Source organism: Thunnus thynnus, chromosome 12 (assembly GCF_963924715.1).
Source record: "Thunnus thynnus chromosome 12, fThuThy2.1, whole genome shotgun sequence".
NCBI lineage: Eukaryota > Metazoa > Chordata > Actinopteri > Scombriformes > Scombridae > Thunnus > Thunnus thynnus.
In genome coordinates, this window is record NC_089528.1 from 21973981 (window position 1) to 21997341 (window position 23361).

Here is a 23361-nt window from a genome sequence, read left to right on the forward strand (position 1 = left end):
CTAACCAATCTTACCAACGAAGGCAACGTGTACTAGCCAATCAGAGGCGGAGTAGGGCGGGTCTTTGCGGAATGCAGGTGGGAAAAAAATAAGACGTCTCATCTGTCGCCGCTCGTGCTCGTCCGGTTAAGGGGCGTTCGCGCGCTCCCGAGACACCAGGAAATATGGCGGCGCTTATGACTCTCAATCAGGTAACAACTTCCAGTATCTTGGGAAAAGTGGCGAATTTTTATATTGATCATTACCAAGTGACAGTTACAGTCGCTATACACTCTCACCACACAACTAACTACTCTACCAGCAGTGGTGGATATTAGCTAGTGGGGCCGTATTAGAAACAATTCGTTGTCAATCAGGTTAAGTTAACATGGTTAGCTAGGTTAAGGACAGCAGAGGCACTGTGCGTTTAAATGGAGGAGAGAAGCTACTGTCGCAGGGAAAGTAGTAGTTAACAGTGAGGATGGTATTAATGAAAATAAATGCGTGGTTAAACTGAACAACAACCAACATTTAGTTAGCTAACGTTAGCGTCGGACTGACTTGATGATGTAACTGCAATCTGCTAACGTTACAGCTATTGTGATCCTACAGCCTAACGTGGAGGTTGTGCTAGCTGACACTATTGTTTGGAATTAATTTATGTGTTTCCCGTCTTTTCTAGTTATCAAGTGGAAACCCAGCCTATGAGAGCTATTACAGACAGGTAAAGTCGGAGCTACTGCTGTGTTCATCTCTTTCAATGTTCATTTAGCTGTATATCACCAGTCATATACAATCAATTAATGTTTCATGTCTGTTTATTTCTGCTCTGCCTACTTCATGTGTTTCGTTGATTCTTTGCAGCTGGATCCAGGAAACAGTGGCAAAATATCAGCCGGAGATGCAGCTCAGTTCCTTAAGAAATCAGGGCTGTCAGACAGTACATTGGGAAAGGTGGATCATACACACATCATACATCCACTCACAAACACATTCATATATGTGCTCACTGCCATCTTGACTTTAATTTAGTTTTTTAAAAAAATAAATTTAGTAATTTTTTGTTTTTATCGTTTGTTTTTTTAGATTTGGGATCTGGCAGATTCAGAAAGAAAAGGCTACTTGGACAAGCGGGTAACACCAAGTTTCTCTGTAAATTTGCTGCCAGTGGTGATGCTGATGTTTGCACAAAACACACCTAACTTTCTTCCTCTTTCATAGGGTTTCTTCATAGCTTTAAGACTGGTGGCCTCAGCACAGGGCGGAAATGACATCAGTCTCAACAACCTCAATCAGACTTTAGCGGCACCCAAATTTGTGAGTGTTGAAATGACTATGCTGACTATTGCAACATGATGGCAGGGAAAAAAAATGACTTCTCTGTGTCTGATTAAAGATTAATGTATCATGAGTGTCGCAGGAAGTTATATCGTGAGGGAAAAATTACATTTCTTAATAACTATCTTTTCACCATTTTCATGTGGTTGTTGCTGTGTTTGTTTCTGCAGATAGCCTACTTTGTTAGTATCTCATGTGCATTTTATTTTTTTTACAGAAAGACACAAGCAGCCCATTATTAAGTGTTTCAACAACATCAACTGATAGTTGGGCAATAAGGGTGAGTTGATACCATTTGTCCAGAAAATTCCTTAGATTATGCAAAAAGTAGGCTTGTTTCTTAAACCTGTTTTCTTTTTTCTTTTCCAGCCTGATGAAAAAGGGAAATTTGAGGGCATTTTTGAGAGTCTGTCCCCTGTAAATGGTCTCCTCTCTGGTGATAAAGTGAAGCCAGTCTTGATAAACTCCAAGCTACCTCTGGATGTGTTAGGAAAGGTGATATTAGATGTAACCTTTGCACAGTCTCTCCTGATATAGCAGAGTTAACAATTCAAAGCAATTAAATCTTGTTAATTCTGGCATTTATTTTATGTTTCTCTAGATTTGGGAGTTAAGTGATGTAGACAAAGATGGACACTTGGACAAAGATGAATTCACAGTGGTAAGTTGTCACTCCAGAGTCATTCTGGGATCATAATACTTGATTTTTAAAATCAGGAATAAAAAATAGAAAACCTTTGTTTTTGCTAATACAATTAAATAAACTGATTTCCCATTTTCTAGGTCATGCATCTTGTGTATCGGGCCATGGAGAAAGAACCTATCCCAACTACCTTACCGGCTTCCCTCGTTCCTCCCTCCAAAAGGAAAAAATCTGCGGTTGCGCTGCCAGGTGCTGTGGCTGTCCTGCCTGCCCTGTCCGGGCTTGCGGCTGGTGCGGCTCCTCTCAAAGAGACCCTGCGAAGCACTCCTCCACTGCCCAGCGCCACTCCCCTCAGCACCACTACTGTCAATCTCTCTCCAAAACACTCCTTTAAATCTAGTTCACAGGTTTGTTGCCTCACTTTTGTGATGCTTGAATTGTTGATGTTGGCGTAGTGTGACTGCATCATGACATTGATAAGTCTAGCTGGACTGGGCAATATCATTAAAATGGATATCAAGATATTATCAGGAATACATTTCTTATATTGCTATACATCACAATAATAATGGAAACTGCGTGAAAAATCACACAAAAATTAATATTCAGTTTAATAATATAATGTATAATTGTGGTTCTGCATTACACCAGCCATGTCTTCACACATGCCCGACCCTCCTCACTTCTTAAAATAGAATTTACAAGTTTTGTTTCCTTCATGGGGAAGTAAACACAAGATTGTATGCCTGCTGTCTTGGGTAGTTTTTCTTCAAACAAGCATCAAGTGAAAAACACCAAAAACTTGGAAAAACATCCAGTCCTTTTGAAAAAATCAATACGTTTAGCCCTTGTTGTTCTTCCCTTAGTAATGGTCACGAGGGCAGAGCCTGGTGTTTTAAAGAAAGCCCCATTTCATGCATTAATTCTTTTCTGTTGATAATGGGTGAACTTGTTTTGCCACATTGTTCTGAGAATTGTGCACAGGCCAGTGTGTTTCCCTGTACTTTGTTATTGCTGCAGGGATTTTTCATTTTCGACTGTTGGAAAAACAGGTTTCCCTGACAGAGAAAAGAAGTGAGGCTTTCTGTGATGTCCTCTTTTTTTAAATTCCTGTCTTTTTCCCCTTCTTTAATTGCTATTTTAATTTCTCCATTTTTTATTTTCTGTGTAACTTATTCAACACAAAAACTGTCCATTCCACATTTTGTGGGAGGTCTTGCAAAGCCATTTTCTTGCATATGTATCCTCGCTTACATTAACTTATTTAGTCACAAAAGTTTGAATTTAAACTTGGATTTGATATGATGACTTTTCCAGTATTTGTGTTAATGGGGTTGGTAACTCAGTGACAGATTGTCATGCTGTTTGTAGTAAACAACTGGTAAAAGTACATTTCAGTGGAGTGTTCTTGGACATGTGGGGTAAACCTTGCTTGCATTTATTGCAAATATTTTCCTTATTGGTCACTAATAATCTATAGTGCTGTAGTATAATTTTTACTGTTAACCAGTATAAGTAAATGCAAATACCACCTGTTCTTTGAAAAATCCAAACTATCACTCTAAAGTCTAGCACATAAAAAGAACTGTGAAGTTGTAGCAGATGTTTTCTCCTTCATCTCTAATCGCATAAATGTTGCTCTTTGTTCCTTTGTTCCTTCCAGCCAGCGGTAAACTGGGTGGTACCGGTGGCTGACAGAGAGAGATACGATGACATCTTCAAGAAGATGGATACAGACAATGACGGCCTCGTCACTGGGACAGAGGTCATAGAGATCTTCATGCAGTCCAGTCTCTCCCAGACCATGTTGGCACAGATATGGTGAGAGCTCAGTTCAGATCATATTTATTCTATTTTAGTTTTTCTTGTTTAATTTCACAACACACTTTTTCACATATTGAGAATATTACAGGGGTCAAGACAGCTCAATCCTCAAAAATCACAGGCAAATTAGGAAATACATTCACCAGTTTGACCCTGCATATTTGGCATAAAATAGCTTGCAGCAAATAGAAAAATGCTGCAAGTACAACAGAACTAAGATTCTACACATTCAAAGCTTCCGAGAGACACTAAAAACTGAAGAACAAGCTAATAATAAGTAAAAGACTAAAGCTAACTGTACAACAAATACCTCCCAATAATATTTGAATGGGGTAACAAGAATATTACAATGAAAATAAACATGATTATCTCATTTTCAAACATCATTGATGAGTGTTTAACTTATCAAGTGTCCCCCAAAAATGTGTGTGTTGTGGACTTTGCCTGTGTTTTCCTTATTTGCAGCACATTTCTTTGTGGCATGTATGTGTGGTCAAATGGCTGAATGTGTTTCTTAATTTGCTTGTGTTTTATTTGCAGCACTTCTTTTTTTTTCTAAACGCTGCTCATGTCTTGTCTTGTTGTGGTGAAGATATGCTCGTGTTCTTAGAAATTCAACCGCATGTTTGACAATATCAGATGGATGTCATTATCTGTGATTGTCAGATATCATTTTCTTAAAAAGGAACAAAGAATGTCATGTTTCAAGTGAAGTCTCTTCTCTCTGCAGGGGACTGGCTGACACTAAACAGACGGGCAAGCTGACCCGGGAGCAGTTCTCCCTGGCCATGTATCTGATTCAGCAGAAGGTCACTAAAGGCATGGACCCTCCCTCCACTCTCACTCCAGACATGATTCCCCCCTCAGAGAGGACTGCAGCATCAGTGGCAGGCTCCGTGAGTCCTGATCTTTCAATAGCTGCTTTTATTAAAAGGCTTCCTATCTTTCACTATTGTGCTTGTAATTAAATGCAAGCCAAAACTCCAAAGTCTATATTGGTGGTTTGCAGTTATTACCTTTCTGTCATTAATCAAAAGCCAAAGGTTTCTCACTTGCATCTGTACCTTAAGAATCTTATGTTTTCCTACATCTGCATATATTTTAAATGGTGAGTTCTGCTTCCTGGCTTTCCAGACTTGCTGTTGCAAAACTATTCTGTTGTGCTTTTGCTTTTCTATTCTGTCTAACAGAGCTATGCGGGGCTTATGTCAGCTGTGAGACCTGAATATGCTGCATTAGCTAATATCCGCAGAGTGAGTAGTTCAGCTTTTTGTCACAAGGTGGCGCTTTTGTTCTATCGTATCATCTGTCTCAGTCCGAAGCACAAGGTGTAAACAGGACCGTGCCCCTTCTATTATGCCAGTTTTCCAGTTTATTTTCCAATAGAAAGGGAACACATGAATACTTCCATCTTGTTACTGTTTGCAACAAATTTGTAATGCTTTGGATTTTCCATAAATGTCCCTTGTCTAAACCTCCCTTTGCTCTAAGGGTAATCATCAATGACTTGTCACAATATCTAATGTTATTCCAGCTCTACTTAGTTAATACTGTGTTATACAAGGAAAACAAGTAGTCACTAGTCTAGTTTTTTTAGTTTTACAGTTTGGCCAACCAATGGCTGAAGGGATCTGTCATCTTTAAAAAGCATCAAAAGTCAAGGGTGTGCCGGTAAAATCAAATATCAATTTCAATTAGTTGGATATGTAATTTTTGAATAAAATGCTTCAGTTTCTGACCATCAGAACAGACATCAAGCTGCAGTTTCTCATCCTGTATATGGAAACTATACACTCAAGAAAAAATTTCACTTGTTTCACTCTTATGCTTAACAGAAACATGTCCAAACATTTTGGATAACAGCTGCCTGTTAGCGTGTAGCGTTTACACAAAACCGAAAAGGGAAGGACTTCTAATATGTAACCACACCTGAACCTGCCACATCAAAGACATTCAGGTTGTTTGTGTGAATTATAAACAATTCGATGTCAGAAATAGACTAAAATCAACAGAGCAATAATTCACAGAAATAAAGTCTAAATAAATTTTTTTTTTTTAAAAAAGTATAAATAAGTGCTATCATTTCAACCAAATTCTTCTTTTTCACAGTTCCCTTTTTTGCGGTCGAACATGAAACTTTAAAAAAATGAAAAAGTTAAAGATAGCATTTATCTGATCAATGCTCGGCTTGCTTACAGAGGGAGACGGTTCCGGGACACCCACTTTTTCTATTAAGCCACCAGGAGTTCCCATAACTGTCTCTGATAACTGATATTTTTTAAAAATGACCCAAATTTCACTGTAGTGGTAAATTCTTTCGTATTGTCTGCATTTCTCCTCATTCATGTTTTGTCTGGCTCTTTCTCTGTCCTTCCCTAGCTGTGCAAGGTGTTTGTATTTCCTTCCTGTGTCTTTTGTTTTGCTAGACATGCCAGCAGGGAGCTCCTCTCTCCCCCATGCATACCACTCATCTCCCCTCTGCTCTGTTTCTCCATCTTTTTTTGTTTCCTTTTTCCTAACCCCTGTCTTCCCTCTTCACATTCCCTCATATCCATTTTCTCTCCTACCTGTCTCCTGTTTTCTCTGTTCTCACCTCCTGTCCCCCCTAACATCCTTTATCGTGCTTACTTGTTTGAATGTCCTTTTTTTTTTCTTCTTTTTTTTTCCTCTGCCGTCTCACTCGTCTGTCTCGATGTCTCTCGCCTCAGGACAGCACCAGCTCCACAGGGTCGGCAGAGTTGACAGGCATCAAAGAGCTGGACGACCTCAGCCAGGAAATAGCTCAGCTGCAGAGGTGAGCCCCTTAGTAGCAGGAGGATAGCTTTGTTTCTTTTCCTCTGAGAAAAAAAGAGGGGAGGCTGCAGTGAGATCTAAGCACCATGAAACTATAAGTGCAATTAAAAAAAACATAATTATGTTAACACAGCTTACATTACAACAATTTGTAGCTTTCATGTAAATATCTTTAGTTATTCTGTGACAGTTGAAATAAGGTTAAACATATCACAATCACCAGACCTCTCTTTCAAATTATTATGGCATGTATACAATCATATTCTAAATTTCTCTTGCTGATTTTTTTTTTCTTTAAATTGGTATATTGTCACAGAGGTCATAAAGTGACTACTGAATGCAACAAATCCCCCACCCTCTGCTTCTTCTTTCATGTTGATTCTGTGTAAATCTCTCTGTTTCCACATCTCACCAACAGCATCAACCGAAACTTTGAACCATTTGTTTGCTCATGCTCGTACTACTGAATAAGTGACATTAACTAGTGTTAAATGCTGTGGCCATCAAGTAGGGTGTAGCTTCCGTGCAATTACTTCCTCTCATCACATTGTCTTCTTCATCAATTTGTTTTTTCAAGCTTGTTGAAAAAAATGGCATACATTTGCTTTGTTAATGAGTGATAACAAATTGTAATCTCCTGTCCTTTGCTCTTCTCCCATGTGATTCATCTTTAGAGAGAAATTCATCATGGAACAAGAGATAAGGGAAAAGGAGGAAACCATCAGACAACAAAATAGTGAAGTTCAAGTAAGTCTAAGCCAAAAAAATGCACAATCCATCTGTTTATGGATAAAATAATGTTGTATAATTAGTGTTTCATGAGTGACTACAAGTCAATCTTAGTGCCTGGAAACAATACAAAGAGTACTAATAGACCTTTTTGTATGACTGATGAACAGCCTAAAAATACATAATTTATATACAGATCTGTTAACAAGGCAAACTCATGGAGTAATTTTGACTTGTTTTTTTTAAAGCAATGCACATTTTAAGATCCACTCAAGAAGATTAAGTTAAGCATGATGATGAACTTGTGGAGAAGTAATCAGGAGTCAGATACTCACTTATCCTGTGCTGATTCCCACCAAAGTTACACAGTTTCGAGGTGAACTGGAAGAGTTAATTGCTGAATAAAGATGATACCTGGGTATGTGTGTTTGGCCTCAGGACATGCAGAACGACTTGGACCGGGAGAGCAGTAGCCTGCAGGACTTGGAGTCCCAGAAGCAGGAAGCCCAGGAACGTCTGGAGGAGATGGACCAGCAGCGCACCAAGCTGGAGGGGATGCTAAATGACGTCAAGCAGAAGTGTCAGGAAGAGTCCCAGATGGTTAGAGTCTTGACACATTAAAATAACATGCATATGAGAAGAAGAAATACCATTGTGTTTTGTATTTTGCTTTTGATGACACTTGCATTTTTGATTGTGTTGGGGTGTGATGTTTGTGGTAAGAAGACGACTTACAGGAATTACTATGATACCAGATATCACATGTTGGTCAAACTGTGAGTTCAGTGTAGGTTTAGAACTGTTTGAAGGAAAGTACTGCAGATTATTACTTGTAACAAAGTTGTCAGGTGTTTGTAACTTTTGTTGTGTTTTGCTAATTTTGTTTTTTAAGGGAGCATTAACATACGTATCAGGAAGTGAAGCATTGCTTTGCTGATTCATTTGAGGCCTACATTTTTATTTGTCTTGCAGAGAACAAACCTCAATATATTGCTACCTTGATCTGTCCTAACAAGCAACCTAAATCAGACATAAGTTATAATTACTAAATGTAGAGCAGTTAAACTATTACATAAATGATGACCCTACAAATATCTCCGCTACCACCCTCTAGATTTCGTCCCTGCAGAACCAGATCCGCTCTCAGGAGACTGACCTCCGGAGCCAGGAGGATGAACTTGGTCGCACCAAGGCGGACCTGAGCCGGCTGCAGGAGGAGGAGGCCCAGCTGGAGCAGAATTTGCTCTCCGGTCGCGTCCAGCTGGACAGCATAATTAAGTCGCTCAAAACCACCCAGGAAGAGATCAACCAGGTCAGTATGGACAGAGAGACATGTTACATGAAGATGTTCTGGCACTTAGGGCCAATAAGATCTCTGATCAGCTCAACATTTTGTGGCTTAAAGATCAGTTGTGATAATACTGACTTCCCTGTGTTGGAAGACCTGTGTGTATGTTCATGTAATGTCTGTAGAATTTGAACTTATTTTTTATATTTTTTGATATAGTAATCTCACTTTTTGAGACATAAGTTCAACTTTTTTTGCTATGGCTACTGTGCTTAAGTGTTTAACGTGCATTGGGGAGCACAAATTTGAAACACTGAAGTGAAAATGTTTATTACCTTCTTGTATAGTTTAATTGCTCTTTTTGACCAACTGAACCACCTACCACCATATACAGAATTTGCTAAACATCAGGTCATCATTCTTTAATCTAGTGAAAACTTGATTTTTGATTAATGTATTTGTACCAAATCCACAATGGAAAAGCAAATACATCACTATATTTCACTATGTTTTAAAGTGCAGGTTGAAATGATAATTACCTCTACCTGGCAGGAAATTCTGCCCTGTTGAACCAAGAAGGAAATCACGCTGTTGTCTTTATGAAATCAGATATGGATTAAACGGTCTTTTATGTGTTTTTAGGCTCGCAGTAAGCTGTCGCTGATCCAGGACAACCAAAAGGAAGTGACCAAGACCATCGAACAGTACAACAGCTCCCTAAAGGACATCAATGGAGGAAACTTCAGCAACCTGCCAGACCTAAGTGAACCTTTTGCTGAGAAGGAGAACGGAGGTTTCAGAAGTGCGGTGAGGAGATGAAGAATAAGTCCTCTTTTTACCACAAGAATTTAGCCTAGAACCCAGAAACTTTATTCGCCTGTACACCTGATGATCCTGGTTCACATTTTGGTTCCCATTCCTTAAAAATGACTGTTAAGATGCCACAGGAATACAAACACAAATATGCTCATGAAATCTATTTGTTTCACAGTTTTGTAGCCCCCAGAGGAGATTTTCTGCCTTGTCATACCATAAAGTTACACTTTGTTTTGATGTAATATAGTCACTGACAGCTTTAAGTGGACAGTTTTTTTGCTGAATTATATTTTAGTGCAAAGTCATGGCATGACTAATGTTGACGTGTCTCGATTTGTGTTTTTGCATGTATTTTTACATCAGGATGAATCTTTCAAGTCAAAAATAGCCATGTTCAACAACAGCAGCGCTAAGGAGCCCCCAGCAGACCCCTTCCAGACAGAGGACCCCTTCAAGTCCGATCCCTTCAAAGGTCTGAAGACCTTTTGAGAATAAGCCTTTCTGCTAAATTCCTAAAATATATCTACATTATGGATGCCAAAATTGTGCAATTACGTAAACGAAATGGAAATGTTTGTTTGTTCCAGTCTGTTGGAGTTCATGCTGTGGAAAAAAACCTCAGATACTTTTTAAAGACTGAAAATGATTCAAGTCATAATGCAGCCAAGCCAGTCGCTATCAACTCACCACCGTTTTGTTCTTCCTCTAGATCCATTTGGGGGAGATCCTTTCAAAGAAAGTGATCCATTCAAAGGCACCTCATCTGATGATTTTTTTAAGAGGACAGACAAGTCAGACCTGTTTGGATCCTCAGACCCCTTTGGTAGAAAACCCACACCACCAGCCAAGGTATCAAACACATCTTCTTTTTAGCACTCAGATTTTGTTAGTTTGAAGTGTTGATCTTGGCTCTTTTGTATGCAATGTGACCCTGAGAACACTAAGGCTCTTTTCCCCAGAGTTCAAAATGTTATGTTTCCTCTTTTAAACAACTTGCTATAGTTGTCAGTGCTGATAGAAGCAAGTTCTGGCATGTCTTCTCCATTGTAGATAATGGGAAAAGTAAACCAGCACTACAAAGAAAGATTTCTGGTGGTTATGCTACTGTGGTCATTTTTTTTGTATTTTCAACAAGCTCTTTTCAGTAGCTTACTTATTGAACTTGTGCTTTGCTTTTTTGTTTTTCTCAGCCAAGTGCCTTCAGCAGTGCTGACCCCTTCTCATCAAACAGCCCAAAACCAAGGGATTCAGGTACTTTGTTGGCTACAAGCATCATGGGATGTCAGTACATAGAGAGAGATTTTACTCTTGGTCTTCTCAGTTGTAAATTTACAGATTAACCTGAGTTTTCCTTGCTATTGTTTAATGAAGAGTCATCAGTAATACTCAGTTTCTCAGTTTAGCTTTCATTCTTTTTCTAATTGTTTTGTAGTACATTCTTTTTTAAAGCAGGTTGGAGGTTTATGTTTTCTGTCATTATGAAGATATTGTGTTTCTTCTATCAAATATGCAATTACTGTTTAAGGGAAGATGACATGAGATGGCACTGTGGTAGTGTCACTTTGTCAAATAAAAGCACAAATGCACAGTCATCCCTGTACTAAATACGTGCAGATTTCCCAGAATGTGACTCTATTAACTGACATCTGAACGTGAGAGAACGTTCTCGTTGTGCAAAGCATCTCAAAGAGTCATTCTTTGCCATTCTGGGTGACGTGTTAGATTTAGATTTTATTTTTGGGGGCATCAGGGGCAAACAATTTTTACTCACTGTGGCTTCAAATTTTCCTGTGGTTTGAGGCTATTTTTAGGCGAGTACCTACGCATTTAACTACTGGCCAACTAAAAATACTCCCCCTACCCTGGAAAAACAGGAGGCTTGCAGGAGCCAAACATAACAGAAACTCTGTGACTGCTGGTCCTGCTCTACTAGAATACACTGCCACTCCTTTAACCAGTTCACTCCTGCCTCTGTCCTGCCTTTATATCTGCTACTATTGAGCGGCTCTGCTTCATTCGGTACGGAAGTTGTTTTAAGTTAGTGGCTACAGCTGACCAATGCTCTGCCATGCTACACACCTTCAGAAGAACACAGAGGCAACTGTAGACCTGAGCTGAGTTACTGTGCGTAAAAGAAAAACACAGCGTACTCCACATGAATGGGGTCTCTTGTGGTTGCACATTCACAACAAACATATTATATTACAATGTTTTGTTTTTTCACTGTAACCATCTGCAGTTTGCCTTTTTTTTTTTTTTTTTTTTTTCATTAAGCGGCATACCACTGAGCTTCAAAACAACCCGGGCACAGTTCTGGTTAACAGTACTCCAACTGACGCCTTTAATTAGCTGATCAGATGCATACGTCAGGTTAAACAAAACCTCTGCTTTTCAGGGATTTTGCGAAATGTCATGGAAAATTTAACGGTCATGCCACATTCCCTTTGCTGAAAATAGCATGCAGGCCCTTTCAGAATAAGCAAGATGCTGAGATGATTTTGAATGTGTGGTTTGGGACTGAACTTCATTATAGTTTCTTGGCTCTTTCCGTAAACCTATTCAAATGTTCCAAATGTGTTTCAATGTACTCTTGTCACAGATGTGTTTGGGACAGTGGACCCCTTTGGAAGCAACTCTTTTGGAGGCAAGGGTGGATTTGCCGATTTTAGTCAGATGTCGAAGGTAAGCTCCACAGACTCTCAGAGTTATGAATCAGTTGCACCATAAAGCATAACTTTCCACTTAAGTTGTAGAGAGCTGTGTTATGTACTTTACTCTCATCATGAGTGATTTCTTATTCTTCTGCCCATTCATCACATTTATGAAAACAACCTCTATGCCATGAGGCCAGAGGCTTTATAATTTGGCTGACATTTCTGTTGGAGTCATCATGTTGAATGACAGTTGAGAGATTTTTTTTTTTTTTTTTTGGTCTCTCCTCTTGTGTGTGGGCAGAAGTCAGACAATCCTGCGCTCCCATCAAAGAAAAATGTGCCTAACCGGCCTGCACCTCCCTATGGTAAGCCCTGATTTTTTTTGTCCTTGTGTGTGTGTGTGTGTGTGTGTGTGTGTGCTTGAACATGACTGTGCTTGCTGCTTCACTTGACATCAGTGATTCAGTGATGTTCATAATTAGCATGTAAGGTTGGTTTAGACCAGTTGAAATCAATACCGTTCATCATGCCTAGGTATTTTATTTTGAGCACACATTTTATTTGCTCTCGGCCACCTTTTAATAGTTGCAACCTCTCACAAAAATGTCATTGCAGCATTGTTTTGGGTATATTTATTGTGATTGACTGTTGTCCTTCTAAACACGGATTTTTGTGCCCTGATGGTGTGCTGAAAAATGTACTTCCTATTGAGCTGTGACAGTGCAATGAAAGCAATTTCTTCTTTTGAAGTTGTCAACAGGAAAGGTGTCATTCGAGATGTGGTAGTACTTATAACGTTTAAAGAGTGATGTGATCTCGGTGGTTTTATTATTAATTAGATATAAATTCAGTTGTGCAATTATAAACTTGTCAAAAATGTGTTACGACTGAGAACAATTTCTCTGCCATTTCGATGCACATAGCCTCATGTTCATCTTGAGGTTTTTTTTGTGTGTGTGTACGTGAAGTCACACTCTACCCACAGGCCATGCCCAGCACATTGCCTTCCGCTGTGACCTTGCACTTATTCTTTTAGCAGAAGCCACAGCGTGAGAAAGTTGGTGTTCCCCTTTGCTTTACCACACAGAGAGGGCAAGAGATGTGTATCCAGTTAGCCAGGCAGTCAGCTAGCTCCAGAGATATGCCTCATACGTGAAGGGGAAGTGAGAAAGATGTGGGCTGCTCTGAGTGTATGCATCACAGGGGCAATTGCACAACAAATTTTGGTCCAGTTACAAGGTGTAATCCAGCTAACTGCTTCCAAGTGTATTGCAGCACAAATAACAAATTTAATAGAGCAATATTTAAAGGGGCCATATTATGAAAAACTTTTTTTTATTGCTTGTGCGTATATATTTTGGTTTCTTATGTGCCTACTAATACACAAACTGAAACTGAAATAAGACAACCGAGTCAGTTTGGGGTTGGCTGACTTACTCTGTACTTTTGAGATTGAACAAGCCATTTAGATTTGATGCCCCTTCTAACATCATTTGGAGATTCACTGAAATTGTACTGCCCCCCCATCCATACCTCTATCTGAGTCTCTTCCCACTAAGTTTCCTAAGGTCTGCCATGTTTGTTCTCACGTGCTAAAACTAAGCTAAGGGTGAAAAATTTGCACGTATAGCAGGGCTGGACTGGGGAACAGAGCCATTGCTCGCCGACAGACGGCTGCTGAACGCCGGCCAGTTCTGGAGCAGAGAGCCGGCGAGCAGAGCCGGAGTGTCCTGTGTTGCGGCTGCTGCTGCTGCTGCTGCTGCTGTCACATCTTCTGGAGGAATAAACACTCAATTCTATTCTGATCCGCAGCAGTTTACCAGCGGAAGGAGTTTATTTTTTAGATTTTTGGGATTAAGTGGATTTATCTTTGAACTGGCCTCTCAGCCTAGCTAAAACTAAGTTAACACTGGAATCACACACTACCTCAGCCGTTGTCATCAATAATAAACATCTTAAATGCCAGTGAGTTTATATAATTTTAAAGTTACACAGTATGTAGATGTCTATGTGTATAAACAATAAATTCGCTGCCATATTTATGCCTTTAGATGACGTTATTTTGAGTGTAGATGGAGCAGCTACAGTGTTAGCATAGCTCTGATTGATCTGAACTCAATTTAGAAGAAAAGTATTTTAAAAGTTTTGGTCAGTTGACAGACCTGATGAAACCTGAATTCAGACTTTTTACAAATCGGCATTATGATGTAGTTATTTCAGCATCCATTTGATCCATTTGTTGCAATTAAAGCACACCAAAACCACACCAAAACCACATCAAAAGTTTATTTTGGGTTCAAACAGGGTTCTCCGTGCATCTTCCGAAATGCAGCTCGCTCAGGTGCTTCTCAGTTCGACGACAGCTGACTTCCAGAGAACAAAAGGGACTGGAGCACACTTATTAATTCACAGCCTTTAATTGTGCAAACAGCCTAACGTTTCCACACTAGTGAGTCTTTATTTTGGTTTCATACAGGCTGAGCCTCCAGCGCTGGTTGGGGACTAGTCGGTGCCTGTCGTTGCTTGCTGGCTGTTTGGGGCGAGTAAACACAAATGATCCCCCGGTCAAAGTCACGCGAGTAACGCAAGGTGTTTGGTGTGTTCGCTGCACCGCTGATGAGCATCGCTGTGTTTTCTTCGGGGTTCACGCTCAAGAGTTACCATGGTAGCTGGCACACCCCGCAGAAGGGGGGATGAGGTGGGCCGGGCAGGCACTCAAATCGGCCGTTCTGTACAGGATGAGAAGGCTCCTGTGGTATTTTGACCAAAGCATGTCAGATACATTTTATTAAGACGCCGGGGAACTGTGTGAACTTGCAGAAAAGGGGTATAATATGGCCCCTTCAAATAAATCAAAGGTGGAATTTCCACTGTTGTGCATTGTTAGATAGATAGTGGAGCCCTTTTTTTTTTGGTAGAAGCACTCCAATTCCTAGATTTGGTTGTGTTTCATTCACAGAATTGAACAAAGCTTGACAGATGAATAGTTGCAGCCATAACACCATCGACATACAACATACGAGTTCAACACTTACCGTAGACAAGGGCGGGTCCGTCTTTTATAAGTCGATGTTCTAAAAGAGCAACACTGTGCTTTTTTTAAGCTTCAATGGTTCAGTGAGCTTTACTCAAAAAATGTGGTTAACACCTTTTTTGAACCAGTATTGCTTTCCCCTGGGTGACTTATATGCATGAGCTTAAAGCTGTTGGCTTCCTGTGAAAATTTAGCAGAACAATATTACACATTAGTGTATAAAGTGTGATGTTATTTTCCCAAGGGGCGTTCAGTTCTGAGCATCTGCAGTGATGGCACTGAAGTGTGTTTTTTTCTTACATGAATTTGGTACTTACTTAAATGTCTTCCCTCTCCAGTAGGTATGCTCAGTTTGAGTGCATCAGAGGCCTCCCAGAGCGTTTGCTCCACAGCAGACAGTAAAGACACTTTTGTTACGACACACTCGAGTAAAGCATCCAAAGACTGTCCTATGGGTTTTGCAGATTTTGGCTCTGTAAGTGTAGCCTACTTACAGTCTATTATTTTTGTCTGCATGAGCTACTGATCTTATGATGTCACTCTTCACATTGTAGAGCTGAAGGCTGAGAGATGTCAGTCACTGGGCCTCATTCTGTTAACTTTCCATCACACAGTGACTTTATAGCACGCAATCACAGGACCGCCATGTTTATTGGCTGTTGACTAACAACTGACAGAACAACTGAAAGCTTTTTAAGGGCTTGGTGTGGAAGGAAAATACATGTTTGCATGACTGACGTGAACAGTCTTGGTACTTCTATCTAGCTGATTGTTGCTTACGTCCGCCTGGTAAAGGGGCTTGCATGCTTGCTGCCATCTGTGGCTTTGACAGGAAGTTAGGATATATAAACTTTTAGTCAGAGAGTTAGTGAACTTGCCTGGTCAGGTAGCACTCTGGGAGCATTTTTTTTCAAATCTTGAAGTACGAGCTAAAGGCTTATTTGCTGTCAAAACATGATATGCCTTGAAGCAGAGTGCAACAGATTAAATCTTCTTCATTGTCCTCCGTCTTCCGCTTTTTTTGCCATCGTGCATAGCCTAACAGCTGAGCGTGCTCTCAAGTGGAGAGATGATGCATGGCAGCTTTTTGTGTCTGGTTTGTATCATTTGACATGACATTAATTAATTTTATCCCTCATGCCAGCATGACAGTTGTGAAAGGGATTTGTGGTTTTTATATATCGAGCTCTGTGTTGTAATCTTTGTTTTTCTGCCAGGATCTGAACGTGCCAAGGTAAGACTGTACAAGGGTGTGGTGGTCAACTTCAATCCTTTGCATGTGAAAAACCTGAATAATCTGAGAACGGTGATTCATGAGCACAATTAATTAAATAAATATCTAAGCACTTATGTATATGGGAAATATCTCTCCAGTAATTTTATGTCAACAGTATATCGCTCTATGTGTTGTGTAAGAATCTTTTTTTTTTAAGCTTTCATTGGGTTTTTTGACTTTTTTGTGATGTCCAAGTGAAATCTAAATGACCTCTTTTTTTTTGCTTTTATCATGTTCAACTCGCTGTTGTGTATAAAATCATTTCAGTTATGTTTGGACGTAATTGTCGACATTCTGCCTATTTAGAAACATTTGATTTCAAATTTGCATCCACAGTTAATTTTAGAACTCGCTCTTGTCCAGTGACTCGCCTCTTTTTGTGTTGGCATTTCAGCTTCTGTCTCTGCTTTTTTTTTTTTTTTTTTGTCCACATCTCATGTTTGTTTCTCTACGCTAGTTTGGAAGTGAGAACCAGCAGCTGGAGTGGGCCAAGCGGGAGAGTGAGCGTGAGGAGCAGGAGAGGTTGAGGAGACTGCGGCTCCAGGAGCAGCAGGACCTAGAGCTGGCCATCGCTCTCAGCAGGGCCGACATGCCCAGCGCCTGACCAGACATGCCCCGCCACAGCTTTTAGTCCTCCTCCTTCTGCCTCGCAGTCCTCCGCACACTCATGACAACAGCACCGACACACTGGCCCGACACGTCTAGCAGCCCCTGTTACCAATTTGTGTAAGATACCAGTGTTTCTCCAGCCATGACTGGAGTCATGTCAAATGACTCCGTATTTAGCAACCAGTTAAGGTTCATTGCTCCCAAACTACATGGCAACTATAATCAGGGACAATACGGAGCCACTTGATTTAAGCCTGGCTTCATCCTGCAAGAACATAGCGATTTAACGCAACCCAAACCAGCTGGGTACTTGACTACAACCTACAACCCTGCCTTATCCAAAAGCTTGTTTGTTGCAAGAAAAATAACATTTTAAGAATATTTTACTGCTTTATTTATATACAAAAGCAATGAATCTGTGGTATATGAAGTACTTGTAAAATGCACTGTTTAAACTGTTTTATATAACCTTTAATTACTCAGAAACATTCATATTGATTATGGATTACCACACATGCTAACTGCTCTGTTAGCCTGTGATTTAGTTTGTCCAATCGCAAATGTTGTTTTTTTTTGTTTTTTTTTTAAAGAAACCTCCTCATGTACTGTAAATATTATTTGATGATGGTTTTATGTACACGCCTCAGAGCAGCAGAGTCCATCTTTAAAACAAACCAGTCTTAAAGATCTGGAGCTCAGTTATCAAGATCATGAATGGCACAATTCAGATTTTTATTTCAAATATTACAAGTATTGCCATTTATGCCTGCTTATCTATTATTTATAGCCTTAAAGTACATAGATTGAAGAAATAAAAATGCTCAACAGGGACATACATAAGATATGATGTTTTTTTAAATCTCTTGATAGCCATTTTAATCCTAAAATTGCTACAGTTAAATGTGATTTAACCCCTTATCATTTCTTATCTCTGCTATTTCCAATAATTAAGATGCTAGCGATAATCATTGAGGTCTTCCTTTCTTATGAACAAAGTTCAGTCAACCTGGAGCGCTGTTGCACCGTCACTCTGATGTCAGCAGCTTGTGTTTGTCAGATGATTTATCATTGCCTTGTTGTAACGCCCAAACAACTTGCACTCCCATACAACTAAGAGCCTCTATAAAATGGAATAAGTGTAAACCTACATAGTTTATACTGGTGCTGTTACACTAAGCTTTGACATTTTTACTTGTATTCTTCACACTACCGCCTATACAAAGTGAAATCTGCTTCCAGGTTAGATTTTGCTTTTCTCAATGCTCAAATCAACCATTGGATCTGTTTTGTTGTTGTTATTGTTGTTGTTTTCTGTGGATTTTTTTTTTCTGTTCATTAATGTCTTATGACCCAGATGGAGGACATTTGTTTAAATGCCTTAAAATGTTGCATTCTTGTAATAATTTTCACACTAATCAGGTTTATTTGGCACATAATGCATTCACTGTATAATCCAGAGCTTACTGGACATGTACAGAGTGACGGCGCCTTATTTATCAACATATCATTATAACATGTAATATTGCACAGTATGTATGTGATTATTAAAAAAAAATAATAATCTGAGTTTTGAGTTGCTTGAAACTGTAATGTTTAATTCAATAAAAGTGATTTTTAACATTCCTGGAACAAGGTAAGTCTTGTATTTTAAGTAAAATATTGTAACAACCAAAGAAAATAGTCAGTTACGTCACAATGAAACTATTCACTTGTTTGATAGCAAAGTAAATGTATCAGTTATAAATATAGAAATTACACTTGTGGCCATGAGGAACAGGAAGGAAGGACTTTGGTTAAATCTTTCCGTAAGTCTTAATTTGCTACTTAAAAAAGAAGTTTCTTGTGAATACAGAACAGAGTTATGTTAGTGAAATTATGATAGATAGTTATTCATCATCTTGAGGTTCTGCGTTGATATTGGAACAAAAAAAGCGAAATGAGAGTGATACATTTGCATCGACTACTGCAGATATTTTTGACCTGGTCTGTACTTCCTCATTTTTTAAATATGATCAATCCTGGCAACGTGCTGAAGAACACATCCAGCGGTTGTACAATTTATTGTTATGAGTGAGCGTGAGATACAAGATAACAGTGGAGCTGAGTGACAGCACTTTTCTTGGAAGGAGTGGTTTTTTTTTATTGAGCCATGTTTTAAAGCTGTAAACTTTTATCATAAAGCAGCAGGAAGACTTTTGTCAATGACTGGTCACATGCTGTATTTGAAGAGAAAATGTTTTTGATATTTATCTTTTCAAAAAAAAAAAAAAAAACAGCCATCTGGCTTTGATACTACTCAATGCAGCCTTTGATGGTGGATGAAACAAATGCTCACTGACACCATACAGACATAATATGCACAGACTCATACTTTGCATCTGTAGTGTAGGGTGACTCTGTGTAATTGTAGTATTAAGGCCCTTTGATGTCCTACTATAATTTCTACCCATCAGAAAGGGAGTCTAAGGGCTCCCTGATGAGGGTTTGCTGTGCCCCTCCGTCCAGACGGCTCCCAGCTCACTCTGTAATTATGGAAATTGAGTGTTTGTATTTATAGGCTAAGCCCACAAGCTGCTGCCCTTCTCTGTCTTGCAGCTGCAAAGCATCACAGTGGAAATCAAGTGCCCATGTTGTAAAATTAAAGTGGTTATCCAATGGCAACGTGTATAACCTATTTAGTGTAACTGATGTGATGGTCTGCAGGTCCACTGCACCCATTTAAAGTGCTTTCAAAGGCAGCAAAGAATGGTGGGTGAGTGGGTGGATGCGGCCCATTAAACCAAATGTGTGAACAAGATGCATCTTGTGATTTCCTGAAAGAAAGGAGTTCCCCAAGCCAAATGTTCAATTTCATTGTTTTTTTTAATATTTACAATAAATACACATTTTACAGTATAAAATCCATGTACATATTTATATAAATTTAAGTAGAAAATAATGCACAGGACATCAAGCCCTGATAGTGTACAGAGGGGCTGGATCCAAGAGGAGACAATATCACCCAAAAAAAAAAAAAAAAAAAAAAAATAGGAGACCACATTAAAATAAAAGAGTTTAGGCCATTCAAACAGTGAGGCAGTTTAAATAAAACATTGTCTTTGCACATGTTAGGCAAAAAATGTATGAGCATTTCACTCCTGTCGACAACATATACTAGAGTTTTACAGTAGCACAGTCATAGAAAGGCACTTTTGTGTCAAACACAGCATTCCAGTTCTGTCAATGAAGAGTAGTATATACAGGGCCAGCCCCTTCTTGGTCTGCCTGCTGTAAAGCAAACAAAGCTTTTCTAAAGCTTTTATATAACCAAAGTAGTACCAGCTACGTTATTAAAAAATAATAACACTAAAACTTTTTAAATTCAATATTATATAAAAAAGACTTTGGTCGTGTGGAGAACAATTTAAATAAAAAATACATCAGTTGAATCACAACAAAAACAACACAACCCCCCCATGAAGCCCAAGTCCTTTTCAGGGCTCCTTCACATGTGTCTCTTCATGTGAAGTGCCAGGTGGTCAGACCTGGAAAAGGCGCGCTCACACAGGTGGCACTGGAAGGGCCTGTGGCCGGTGTGTTTGCGGAAATGACGGGTCAGCTCATCGGAGCGAGCGAATTTCCATCCACAACCCTCCCAACTGCAGTGGTACGGCTTCTCACCTGCGTGGACAAAGAAAGGGAAATTCATTAGTCTGTGCTGAAAGGGGAAATATGGGTTTGATTTGAGCAGTCATGTACGTAATTACGCACAGTTGTGGTGTGTACTACTTCATGCGTCATTAATATGAACTTAAACTTACCGGTGTGAGTTCGGAGATGTGCCTTCAGGTGTGAGCTCTTGGTGTAGGTTTTGCCGCAGCCAGCAAAGGTGCAGGTGTGCGTTGCCGTGCGCTTGCGTGGCCATGTGCGCCGTCCTCTCTTGGGTTTGGACTCGAGCAGCTCGAGGGGAGATGAGGGCGGTGTGAGCATCACCCTCTGCGCGCCAGGCTGCAGGCTGAGACCTTCGTCGTACATGCCAAACGCACCATGCGGAGCGTGGTAGGTCATCTGCATCTGGGGAGCCTGAGGATGGTGCGGGAAAGCCGCCGTGGTGTGATACTTCTGTGGGAAGTTCATGGGCTGGCACATCGGTGCCTGGCAGTCCGAAGCCCCCTGGTCATCTGGGCTGAGAGGCGGGGTCATGCTGCTGGCTGCCCGAGGAGAGATGGCCACTCGGGGCTGCTCGAAGGACATCATGCACGAAACGTTCCCCTCTTGCTTGATTTTGCTGCAGCTCTGGGGCACCATGCCCAAAACAGGGCCGTAACTGTCCATGGGTGGCTCCACTTTGATGTTGTCCTGGCGGGGAAAATGCGTCGTGTTGACATAAAATCTCCCCTGAACGCTGGGGTTGCGCGTAATGCCATAGTTGTTGGTTCCTTCGGAGCGGAGCAGCTCAGTCATGAGGCTGGCGCCGTACGGGGGTGGCGGTGAGCGGTGGTCGTCTGCAGGGAAGGGTGGCACAGAGTTTCCCGTCGTGTACATGTTGGGATCAGCTGTGCCCACGTATACAGCCGCGCTGTCTGAGCAAGTTGTGTTGGCGAGAATAAAATCCAGATCCAAATAATTACTCAGATCCTCGTCGTCCTTTTTGCTATGATTGTCCAGGTTGTGTACCATTTCAAGCATGGAGCAGCTGCTGGAGACTAGCTTGTCCACTTCTCCTTTCCATCTCTGAAAGAATAAAAAATATCATTAAGCATGATTGTAATGTTGCTGTGAAATAAAACACTGTATGTGACACTGCAGATAATTTCCACTGGACAGATAATTCAGTCTAATACTGAGCTTTATTTTCTTAAAATAAGGATAAAGTTGTTTTTTTTCTTGTTTTCCAAAAGCAAATAAATTATTTCGAACTGCTTTACAATAGGCCGATATTAATATCACTATGATGATCAACTCAACCAAGACAAGTCATCTAATGCAAATCACTGATTTTAAAACACAATACAAGATAAGTTTTAACTTACGTTTTCCCAGGGTTTTTCTCTTTGGTTTGAGAATGTCGAAAATGACGGTAGCATCACTCCGGATAAGGCCATCGTTCGGTGAAATAATAAAAATCTCTTTTTAAAGTCGCGTTGTTTTGAGCGGCAGCCGCACCAAAGTCTGTGCGTCTATCTCACTGTCGCCTCTCCACAGCTGCGCCTCAAAGACATGAACAAGATTGAGTGGTAGGAGGTCCTCCGAACCTTATAACCCTCTAACCCGACTACTCCTGGCCAATTGTGAGAGCTCAGGAAACAACGTAAAGTTTGGTAAATTTAGCTCTTTATAAAGCGGCTCCTGCAGGCAGCGTTGCTCAGTGCGCCGTATGACAGGCGAGCAGCGCTGAGGAGCCTATAAAGTGTAGGACCTCCCCCACAGAGTGACGCAAACACTCAGCAGACCAACCCACCTGAGCTGAAGTTGGAAAAAAGTTGCAGGCAAATTACAAACACACTGGGCAATATAGCAACCATAGATACTTACGTAATATGCTGAAAAGAACAAGTCTAATGACAGAAAGTGCCGGAGGCCAAGCCTCACCAACAGCTTAATATGAAGGCTGTCAGTACTTCAGTTAATCATCACAACATGGGAGAGATATGACTTTTTTGATGAACAGTAATAAAAAATACAATTAGATTTAAAGTTTAGTGGGTTAAAACTCTGGAAGGAAAGACACATAAATAAGAAATGATTTTAACAACAAAAAAGGCAGCCTGTTACGTAATCATCTTTTATGACACACACACACACATACACACACACGCACACACTCACACGCATAGATAGCTGATATCATTAACCACAAAAATGTCAAAAAACATTACCATCTTCTATCATTTGATTATTAATGCCGTTAATGTGTGCTGTCAAATTGCAATCGTCACTTTCTTCATATATGTTTTCTTTATTTTCTCTCTTATAATGACAAACAATCCAACACCTATTCCTCGTTTACTTTAACGCTTTTAAACTTAAATGAGGAACAGCTTCTGCGTTGTTTCGTAATTCAAAAAAAAAAAAAAAGATGTGTGTGCAGGTCATTGAGAGTTGAACATAGTATAAAAAGAAAGATTTTTTTTTTTTTTTTTTAAAAAGCGTGAGATATTGTGAGCTGGGTGCGTGCTGCTGCCTCCACCTGTTTAGCGCGTCCCGCTCTCGGCTCATTATCATTAATGGAAGATGGTTTTGTTCTTTCACAGCAGGCTTGTCCAAACAGGCGCCAGGGTAGTCTGAAACGATTTTCACGGCTTTTAAACGCTCTAACCAGTCCTGATGTAAACATGATTTAAGGTAACATCCCATTCAGGTGTTAATGATGGACTGACATGGTTGAGGGGTAGAGAG

The 23361-nt window shown here is 40.1% G+C and overlaps 2 protein-coding genes across 6 annotated transcripts; one reads left to right on the forward strand and one right to left on the reverse strand.

Moving 5' to 3' along the window:
- The first annotated feature begins 66 nt into the window (after positions 1-66).
- Positions 67-17567, forward strand: LOC137194441 (epidermal growth factor receptor substrate 15-like 1). 5 transcript variants are annotated; one of them, XR_010930968.1, is made up of 24 exons: positions 67-191; positions 662-703; positions 844-933; positions 1066-1113; positions 1201-1296; positions 1535-1597; positions 1687-1812; positions 1919-1978; positions 2101-2367; positions 3624-3781; positions 4515-4680; positions 4975-5037; positions 6493-6578; positions 7252-7324; positions 7745-7906; positions 8421-8618; positions 9237-9401; positions 9774-9882; positions 10120-10259; positions 10601-10661; positions 12010-12092; positions 12366-12429; positions 15437-16332; positions 16832-16963. XR_010930968.1 is itself a non-coding variant. In XM_067606338.1 (24 exons), the coding sequence occupies exons 1-24, from the start codon at positions 165-167 to the stop codon at positions 16976-16978; spliced, it is 2631 nt and encodes an 876-aa protein (XP_067462439.1). In that variant the 5' UTR covers positions 67-164; the 3' UTR covers positions 16979-17567. The 5 variants fall into 5 exon arrangements, 4 of the variants coding, with proteins under 4 accessions (XP_067462439.1, XP_067462441.1, XP_067462440.1 ...); XM_067606338.1 differs by having other exon boundaries at positions 15437-15573; positions 16832-17567; XM_067606340.1 differs by having other exon boundaries at positions 16316-16332; positions 16832-17567.
- Positions 17568-19826: 2259 nt separating this feature from the next.
- Positions 19827-22332, reverse strand: klf2b (Kruppel like factor 2b). The gene is made up of 3 exons (XM_067606344.1): positions 21996-22332; positions 20784-21696; positions 19827-20643 (listed from the first exon to the last, which is right to left on the reverse strand). Exons 1-3 carry the CDS (start codon positions 22065-22067, stop codon positions 20468-20470), a joined length of 1161 nt encoding a protein of 386 aa, XP_067462445.1. The 5' UTR covers positions 22068-22332; the 3' UTR covers positions 19827-20467.
- Between the last annotated feature and the right edge of the window lie 1029 nt (positions 22333-23361).